This window comes from Bos taurus, chromosome 12 (genome assembly GCF_002263795.3).
Source record: "Bos taurus isolate L1 Dominette 01449 registration number 42190680 breed Hereford chromosome 12, ARS-UCD2.0, whole genome shotgun sequence".
NCBI lineage: Eukaryota > Metazoa > Chordata > Mammalia > Artiodactyla > Bovidae > Bos > Bos taurus.
This window is the reverse complement of record NC_037339.1, coordinates 76,738,093-76,748,088: the sequence shown is the minus strand read 5'-3', so window position 1 is coordinate 76,748,088 and position 9,996 is coordinate 76,738,093. Positions and strand designations below refer to the sequence as shown.

Below are 9,996 nucleotides of genomic sequence, written 5' to 3'. Positions count from 1 at the left end.
TCTCAGTGTCAGAGCCTTAGCCACAACTATTATATTTGAAATTATTATTATTGTATTATTTCTACACCCCCTTCCACCTTCTCTAGGGGCGCTGCGCGCCAATCTGTTCCCCAGAACCACCGGCTTGGCCTCAGGGATAGGAAACAAAAAACTGGCTTCAGAGGTTCGGAAAAGAGAGGACTGAGGCAGAGGCTGGAGAGGTGAGCTGTGTGAGTGTAGGGGAAAGTCAGCTCCCCCTGGTTTAACTGAGAGGTGCGGGGGCGCCCCCCCAACAACGCACCCCCGGCGGTCAGAAGGCAGGCGGGACCCTGTCGCCCATCACATTCCCAGGGGAGTGGGCCCGAGGGACCCGGACTGCGGCAGCTCCCACCCAACTTAGTGTCAGGCTGGAGGCTTGAGGAGGGGGCCTCGGGGCCTGGCAAGCCGGGTCCCCTCGGAGAGAGGCTGGAGGAGGAGCGGGGAGAGCCAGGAATGCTCCGAGGGGCGAGAGCATCCATTGCAGGGGTCCTCAGACCACCTGCCCCAAATCTTAGTGGCTCATCGTGCTCACGCGAGCCCCGCAGTGGGGGCTGCGGGGATGTCAGAGGAGAGGAGTGTGTGTGTGTGTGAGAGAGAGAGAGAGAGAGAGAGAGAGAGAGAGAGAGAGAGAGAGAGAGACTCAGCCTGCCCGTTTGTGTGTACGCGCGCGAGGGAAGGGGCGCCCCTCGCTCCAGCCTAGCGGCTGCGCCAAACTTCATCCCAAGTGAGGGGCTGGCGAGATGCGGGATGCGGGCAAGACGCAGGAGGTGTCAGCTCTGCAAAAGCTTGTCAACCCCTGGGAACAAAAAAGGGAAACTTGCGAGGGCGAAGAGGGGGCCCCAGCACCGACCTTTCCCCGACTGGGCCCTGCTGGGGCGGGGCGGGAGGGGGAGGACCCGAGCCCCCGGGTACCCCTCCCGAGATCTGGGATGTGGCGGCGCAGGGGCGGGGCGGGGCGTGGGCGCTGCGGCCCCAGTCGCTCCACCGCCTTGACCGTGAACTCGAACCCTCGGGCTGCCCGGGTTCTAGTTTTCAGAAGCTCTCGTTGATAACACCCTGTTCAGATTGCCCAGCGCTGCCTTTTCGTTCTCGGGAGCCCAGCTGGACGCGCCTGAGGGTTTATGCCAGATTCCCGATTCAGTCTGGAAGGGTCTAGATTCTTCCCTAAAAGAAAAAACCCAGCAACAATCTGTTGGAGGCCTGGTGGGGGTGGGGATCGGGGTGGGGGTGGGGTAGGGTGGAGGAGGGTAGAAAAGAGGGAGACATTTCTCAGGCCCTGTTCTGAGCTGCCAGTTAAAAATAGAAACCATTCATTGCGGTCTGCTGGGGGTAGCTGTGGGCCCAGGCTCTCCAAGTTCCCGCGGAACGCGAGCGATACCAAACTCTAATCCATCAATCGGCAAGTATTTATTGAACGCCTACTTTGGATCCCTAGGGTCGCTTTACGGGGCACGTGTCCCTTAAAGTGAAAATGCATCCCATGGTTCGACTGGAGTCTTGGTGGGGTGTTATTTTGAGGCCTTTATTTCCCAGCTCTTGGACGCAGGCCTAGCGTTCCCTTTGGGTTATTTCCGCGGCGTGATGGTGTTGGGGGTTTAGGACCCGAGTCCCTAGTGAGAGAACACGGTGGATCCCCTCGGGTCCTGCTGTGCCACCGGGGGAGCTCATCAACGACCTACCAGAACCCCTTCCCGATGCCAGGCCCGCCGAGCCGGGAGGACCACCGGTCGCCTGGAAAGCCCGGGGCCTCCTAGCCCACCCCAGGTCTCGGGAGGACAGCAGGGAGCCCAGGGAAACCCGAATCTCCGGTCCAGCCTAGGATCTGCCCTTGATCTCAGTTTTGGGCGGAAAATACAAACGCCACTTGAGACTGAAAACATCCGTCTGAGAAAGAGACAAAGGGACCGGGTCGGGGCGGGAGGGGGGAGGAAGAGAGAAGGTGCCACCAAGAAAAGAAAGCGGGGCGCGGACAGCGTGGGACGCGTTCTGCTGGGCCTGTGACCTGCTTCCTTTCGGCCGGAGAACTGACCCGGGCTTTTGCTCCTGGAGTGACCTCCCCCCAGCACCGACCTCTCCACCCCGCCTCACCGGCCCGGAGCTTGGTGTCCCATCACTGAACCCGGAGATACAGATGCCGAGATGCCAGTTATCACTGCGGTCATTAATAATGCAATGAGGATCACGATAATTAATAATAATAACGATGGGTCTCTCCCGAGGGGGCTGCAGCTGCCTCCAGATAAAGCGAGTCTCGCGTGGAGGGGAGTTTTATTCGGTGGTGGTGGATGGAGCGCAGCGGCGATTTTGGGAGATCTGAAGTTCAAGTTGACGGCGTTGACTCGCAGAAACGTGTCCCCCACCCCACCCCAGCCCCTGACCCGGTCCCTGCGGGCAGCTAACCAAGGGTGCAGCTCTGGTTCCCCTGAGGGGGTGCGGAAACTGGGCTCCGTTCGGTGGTTCCGGAGGCCAGGCGAGGGCAGGTTCGATTCGGGTCTGTTTAGGCAGGGGAGGGGGTGAGGGCGCCAGTACCCCTCCTCCATCCCAAGCCCAGGTACCTCGGGGCCACGCAAGATCTTGGGCGCCCTGCCCCCCACGCCTATCTCTGATGGTCTCACACCCTGACTATCCCTCTCCCCCATCTCTCTCCGGGTTGCATAGGGTCGACGTGAAAGGCCAAGACCCGGCCCCACTGTCGGATCTGTGACTTGTCTGGACAGAGCGGTGGGAGCAAGGCCTGGAGAACCGAGGGATGTTTTGCTGGAAAGCCGCCCCTCTCCGCCCCTCACATCCTAGGATGGACCAGGAGACCACTCCCAGGCTGTGGTCCTCCTCAGGGCCAGGCCCCTTCCCAGTTTTATTTCCTGCTGACAACCAGCATCAGCACCCCCAGACCTAAAAGGCCCCCAGGTAGCTCTCTGACTTCAGCTCTGCAAAGCCATAGGCCAATGCAAAGCTGGGAGACTGTCCTCTTCTCCCGCCTTCCTTCTTTCCCCAAAGGGAAAAATCCAAGGCCTCCAGTTAATACTTTAAAAAATAAAAGCACCGTCCTCACCAACATTCTCCTTAGGTTTGGGAGGTGTCTCAAAGCCAATAATTCCCACCAAAAAAAAAAAGTCTAAAACATTAAAACGTCTAAAACCGACCATCTCATTCTTGCACAGTTATGATGAATATTTAATCAGATTCATGCGCCCCCTCCCCCAGGGATGGGGGCTTTGAAAAAACTCACAGCTTACAATGTGTTCAATGAAATCTCCCAAGGATCAGTAACATATGCCAATTATTTTAATAATTTTCCTTAATATTATTAGGGGTTATAAATTTCATTTTAATAGGGGGTTGATTTCTTCAGGAGCTGGTGCGCAGGCAGTTCGCTGGGCCACTGGGGAGGGCTAGCCCGGTGGCCACTGTCACCCTCCTGGACACACACACAGCCCCCAGGCTAATGTCTTTCCTTCCCCATTGAATAGGTAGCATGGCCTCTGGGAGGACAGAGTTGCCCTTCTCCCCAAGCGGCCCTTCAGCCTCCCCTGCCTGTCCCTGCGGCTCAGCCCAGGGCCAGAGCGGGAGAGGAGCGCCAGCGGCCACAGCCACCCGCCCATCACCATCAGCTTCAGCCAGCAGAGCCCTGCGCGCTGCTGGGGGATCCTCTGGGGGTGTCGCCCCCCTGGCAACCAAACCTTTTCACCACTGGGTGGTGACTCCGGGCCTGCCAGGGTCTCTCTGAGCAACACGGATCCCCAGGAAGATGGAAATGTCCTGAAGCCTCAGGGATTTCAAAAAAGAAATGACCCCACTCCTACCCTTTGACTCTGAATGTTATTTTTGCCTTCTCCCTTAGAGCATCTTGTTTGAAAACTCTTGTGAAACTCTTTCAGGGGAGGGGAGTGAGGCTGCAAACCTTAGAGAAAAGCTGGTGGTTGGTCCTGTTGCCTCACTCATTTCCACCTGGCCGTTTCAGTCTCTGCAGCTTATTCTATTTGACTTCACGGAATTCTTGAAGAGGTTCTCTTTTATTGGGGGCCGATGGTTGGTGGTTTTCCTAAATCAAAGTGTAGTCTATTTGTCACCTTCCTCCCTTGAACATCGCACTTATGGGTGAGCAGTAGCTGGGCAGATAAGCAGGATGCCTTGAGCAAGCTGTTTAAAATTTCAAGGAAGGAAAAAAAAAAAAAACTTTTAGTAGAAAGGGGCCCTTAAACTATCATCATTGAACCAAGTTCAAAAACAAAGGACTCAGCTCAGTTTTAAACCTGCAATTAAAAATAACTGTACCTCCGCTTTTCAGAGGGAGGGAGAGGAAAGGGGGCAGGGAAGAGAGGAAACAAAGAATAAGGAAATGGTTAGTGCTCTTCAGTCCAGTCCAAACAGCCGAAAGAAAGGCACCGCCTCAGATAATGGAGCCATTAGAAGCTCGGAAGGTTCCTGCAGGCGGGTCCTTGCAGTGGCTGTCCAAAAATGTAATTCACTCTCAGCTACAGAAACAAAGGACATACAAAATAATTTGGAGACTTTCTGCCAGAGAGGCAGTTTGGCCCAGTTTCTAGGCATACACCTTCCCCCTGAATTCGAGGTGGTGCCTCCCATTCAATGAGGCAGCTGACCCAGACCCCTATCAGCCCTCTGCTTACTCCTGCCCATTTCCTTGAGTAACTTTGCTAGGAAAAAAAAAAGTATGTTCGTGCAGTTTCAACACATTTTATTATATTTCTGTATGCATTACTCTCAAAACATATCACAAGAAATGATCAAACCACTTAAAACCTTCAAATAAAAAAATCTGAAACAGTTTATGCCCACAATTGTACATATTTATAGTTAAGAAACATTCTTTATAAATATTGTTTCCTCTGTAGCAAGTTAATACCATAATTTAATTACAAATGGATAAATATGGTAACGGGTATTTACAGAAGGAAGGGTGTTATTACGGAAAAAGCTAACGGCACGACGTTTACTTCCCCCCCTCCCCACAATCTTTCATACAGGAACTAACAAATTGAACTTGCAAAAGCACTAAAACATCACATGTAAACCCAGCTAACAGAAAAATACATTCACAAGCGTTGGTGGCGGTGATGTGGATGTGAGTGCTGTGGATCTGCATGTTGAAGAAACAGAAGGGAGACTTTGGCACGGCTTTTTTTTTTTTTTTTTTTCCAGTCTATAGTTGCATGAAGTTTACAATCAAGTTGCCTCATAAAAAGGAACACAATATTCAATACCACAATACAAAAGAAACCATTTTCTTCCACATTACTTAAAAAGAAACCGGGGAAATTAAAAAGAGAAAAAGAAAGAAGCCCATCGCTTGGGGAAGGGAAGGGGAGAGAGGCAGGAGGAACAAAATCCCGGAGAATTACAAATGGACAAACTTCTATACACCAAGAAGCCATTAAAACCACCTCGGAGAAGAGAGGAGTCCACTATGTACAGTTTGTCAGAAGACTGGGAAAGGCATGGGGAGGGAAAGGGGCGTGGAGGGAGGCAAAGGGGAGGTTTGGGTCAATATTTTTATGGGTTTTTTAAAATGATTTTTTATTTTTTATTTATTTTATATTTTTAGCTTTAAAGATTCCGGAAGGGATATCATTGCTTTTCATGCCTAGATTATTTAAAAAAAAAAAAAACCAACAACAACAACAAGAACTTTTAAAAATCCTTCTGCTGGTAAAATCATTTTCATCATCATAAAAATCAGATTGGGAATTTTAACACCGATCACCGGGGTGCTCTCGGCGCTGTTACCAGTAGAGGGACCGAGGCAGCCCCGCCCCGGCCTCTCACACGTACCATTCATTGAAGTTGGAGGACAGGCCGCCGTGGCCCCCGGCGGTCCCGCTGCCCCCGCCGGAGCTGCCGCCGCCGCCGCCCCCGCCCGCCCCGCCGCCGCCGCCTCCCCCGCCGCCTCCACCGGAGCTGCCGCCCGCGCCTCCACTCCGGTGCACCGCGGACACGGCCGCCGCCGCCGCAGCCGCTGCTGCAGCCGCTGCCGCCGCCGGGGAGAGAGTGGAACTGCTCTGGGGCTCGGCGCTGGGCGACACCAGCCCCGGGGGCGTGGACGACTCGTAGCCGGAGCTGGCGGCCGGGGACGACTCGGAGCCCTGCGGGGAGGACTCATGGACCTGCAAGACAAAAGCCGGGAGGGGAGACCAAAGGGGACTGGGTGTGAGTGCAGCTGCTGTGGGGCCGGGCCTCCCCCACCACCAGAAGTGGCCCCCCATCCCCAGAAGTGTCCCCCCACCTATCCCCCTGGGGGCCCGGCCGGGACACTCGGCTTTCCCCCACCACCCCGGGGCCGGCGGTTGAGCCCGGCCGCCTCGCCCTCCTCGCGCCTGCCCGGCGGTACCTTCATGTGTTTCCGCAGAGAGCTGGGGTGCGTGTACGACTTGTCACACATCTTGCACAGATAGGGCTTATCCGAGGTGTGCACGTGCATGTGCTTCTTCCTGTCGCTGCTGTTGGCGAAGCGCCGGTCACAGCCCTCGAACTCACACTGGAAGGGCTTCTCCCCTGTGGACACGAACACGCGCGCTGGCTGCCGGCGCGCCCGGAGACCACCACCACCAGCCCCCGCGCCCCCGGGAACCCCTACCTTCCACCCCACCCCTTGGCCTTGAAGGGGACCAGGCCTCCGGGAGGAGAAAAGAGGGGCGACAAGGGCCTGGGGCTCCCTTGCGCCTTCCCACCTGACCGCCGCGCTTTTACTTCCTATTTTACTTTTCTTCTAGGCTGACTCGCGTTTCCTCACATCTCTGATCAAGTTGGGGTAGCCCCCACCCCACCCCCCAGCCCTGCCTAACTGCCTTTCTTACAGGGCTTCTTGGACTCGCGGCTTCTAACAAGTTGGTCTCGCCATGGAGAAGCTGTTATTATGACAAAATATTTGGGGCATTATCAGAATCACACAGGCTGCTGTCGGCTTCTCTCTGGGGCCAGTAGGCAATTACATTTGGAGATGCTGTGTGTTGTTTGGGGACCGTACTGTGGATAGCGACTGAGCCAGCATTTTTTTTTTTTTTCCCATCCAAAATTCTGCAGATTGAATTAACCAATAATTCTCGGTGCACTCCCAGCCTTTTGAAGACAACTTGGGGGAAGAGAGAAATATGAGATAAGGCAGCACTTGAGAGAGATTGCAGAGAGGCGCAGGCTGGGCCGTGGGGGTGGGGGGATCAGCCAAGGCTTTCAGAAACTCCCTGTTTAAATTTTCTGGCGGTCCCCGCATTCTGTTGCCAGAATTCCAAATGCTTGGAGTCATTTAGAGGTGTGAAAACTCCAACATTGTTCCACTTGGAGAGGGGATCATTTAACGTTAAATTCCATTAGCACCTAAATTGTTTCTTAAAGACATCCGCTCAGACGCAGGACTCGAAAGCGAGCATTTCATGCAAATAAATTTCTCAAATTTTAAACCTTGTTAAAAGCTTGTCTCGCACCTCGGCTGCCTCCCTTCCCGGAAGAGAACAATAGGCCGCTGGCGCACCCCCACTTCGGAGTAAATATTGACGGGGGAAGTTGCTAAAACATTTGGCTTTCTTTTAGGAAATCGTCTGGCACGATTTTGGCTGGGACCTGGTCATAGATGAATAATCTATGAGGCGAGAGGCGCGTTCTTTCTCGGCGCTCTCTTCTCACGCGATTGCCCCGCGGGGCCGCGCCGCCCCGGGCTTTCGTTGACCCGGCTGTCGGTCCAAGTTTGGAATCGCAAACCCTCTGGTGCCCCTTAAGAGAATTTCACAGACTGCTGCGAACCCACCGTAAAGCTCCGCGACCCACCTCGAGATGGGCTTTAAAAACACTTTAAAAACGAGAAACGCTTTACAGCTTCGGCTCACACCAGACTCATTTTTTAATGGGAAACAGTCCGGGTAAGGACGTCTGGGCCCGTAGTAAAAAAAGAAAAAAAAAAAAAAAAAAGTGGAAAAACACATAAGCCACTCAAAACGCAGATGCACACCCGGAGCAGAAAAGCACATTCAGACAAGCTGGCAAAATCCTCTCTAGACTCGATTCCCGGGCACCGAGTTGGAGGCTACTTTTATTTTCTGCGTTCTGTTTAGGACGGAAATTATTCACCGAAGCTGAGCCAACGAAGCAGTTGCATCACCCGAAGCATGCATTTGATGTTACCTCGATCATTTAAAACTCAATTTCCGCACATGGAAAAAACCCAGCCCAATAATAATATTCTTTCATTCGCCAACAACAACAAGCCGCTGGCTCTCTCTCGCACACACGAAAACATCTCCCGTTCCAGGGCAGCGGATGGCGGTCGGCGCGTTTCTCCCCGCCAGCTAACCACGGTTCTCTCCCTTCTGCGCCCCGACCCCGACCCGACCCACGCGGTTACCTGTGTGGGTCCTTTTGTGGATCTTTAGGTTCTCAGAGCGCGCGAAGACCTTGCCGCAGCCCGGGAAGGGGCAGGGGAAAGGCTTCTCGCCGGTGTGCACGCGGATGTGGTTGACCAGTTTGTATTTGGCCTTGAAAGGTTTGCCCTCGCGCGGACACTCCTCCCAGAAGCAGACGTGGTTGCTCTGCTCCGGGCCGCCGACGTGCTCCACCGAGACGTGGGTCACCAGCTCGTGCATGGTGCTGAAAGTTTTGTTGCAGCTCTTCTTCGGGTTACTCAGCTGCTCGGGGTCGATCCACTTGCAGATGAGCTCTTGCTTGATGCACTGCTGCCGCATGTAGCGGAAAAAGGCACCAGGGTGATGGTGGTGGTGGTGATGGTGGGCCGCGGCCGCTGCCATGTTCATCCCCATGTTCATATTCATGGGGCCGTACTGGTTGTGGAGCTGCGCCGCCGAGTAGGGGTCGGTCCGCGGGCTGGCCACCTGGCGGTACTGCTCCGAGCGCCCGAACACCTCGCCGGGCAGCCCGAGGCGCATCTGCCCATTGAGCACATTCTGCGAGCCGTGCGGCCCGTGCTGCTCCGGGAGGCCGGGGAAGAGGAGGTGGCCCTGCGCGTCCGAGTGCGCGTGGTGCAGGCCGCCGGCCCCCGGCCCGAACAGCCCGTGCTGCCCGCCGCCGGGCGCCGAGTCGCCAAAGCCGCGGCTGCGGAACAGGAAGTCCCGGGTGGAGTTAAAGGGTGGCCCGGAGTAGGAGCCGACATGCGCGGCGTGCGGCCCGAGCGCGGCGGCTGCCGCGGCGGCCGCTGCAGACCCGGGGTAGGCGCCGGGGCCCTGCGACGTGAACGCCGAGCTCTGGCCCGGGGACAACTCGTGCGCCCCCGGGTTGAGCTTGAAGGCGCCCATGTGAGCAGCCGCTGAGTCCACGAAGCCGTTCTGCGCCGCCGCCAGGCTCAGTTCGCGGTCTTGCATCTCCGCGGCCGCGGCGGCCGCCGCCGCAGCCGAGTGGTGATGGTGGCGCGCGAAGCTGCCCACCCCGATGGCCGGGAACTGCGGCCCCGCGTCCAGGAGCATGGCCAGCGTGCCCGCCCGCCCCGCCGGCCCCGACGAACCCCGCGCTTCCTCGGCTCCCACTCCCGCCCCGCTCGCGGGGCTGCGTCCAGCGGCCGCCCGGCTCCAAGCGCAGGCGGCGGCGGCGGTGGTGGCGGCGGCTTCAGTCCCGCGAGCGGCGCTCCTGCGCCCGCCGCCTCCGCCGCCGCCTGGATGTGCCTCGGGCGGCCGGACGCGGAGCGAAGGCGCGGAGAGGAAGAGGAGGAGGAGGCGGCGGCGGCGGCGGAGGATGCGCGGGAGGAGGAGGAGGAGGTGGTGGAGAAGAGTCCAAAGCCAGGCGGAGAACCAAAGTGTATTAAAGGAGCTGCGGCGGGGGCGGGCGGGCAGGGCAGGGGAGGGCGGGCGGGAGGAGGGAGCAGGAGGGAGGCGTGGGGAACCGAGCGGAGAGGGGGGTCGGCGGGGGGCGAGCGCAGCGCCGCGGCCCCCACCCCTGCGCGCACTCGCGCGCGCACGCACTCACTCGCTCGCTCGCCCGCCCGCCCCGCGGTCCCGGGGCCCGGCAGCGCCAAGCGGCGCC

The 9,996-nt window shown here is 56.9% G+C and overlaps 1 protein-coding gene across 1 annotated transcript; it reads right to left on the bottom strand.

Annotated features, from left to right (window-relative positions):
• Positions 1-5,161: 5,161 nt before the first annotated feature.
• On the bottom strand, positions 5,162-9,681 carry ZIC2 (Zic family member 2). Its single transcript, NM_001206366.1, is given in 3 exon segments — positions 5,162-6,143; positions 6,368-6,531; positions 8,372-9,681. Coding segments are annotated over 3 exon segments (1,578 nt in total). The 5' UTR covers positions 9,444-9,681; the 3' UTR covers positions 5,162-5,801.
• Positions 9,682-9,996: the final 315 nt, after the last annotated feature.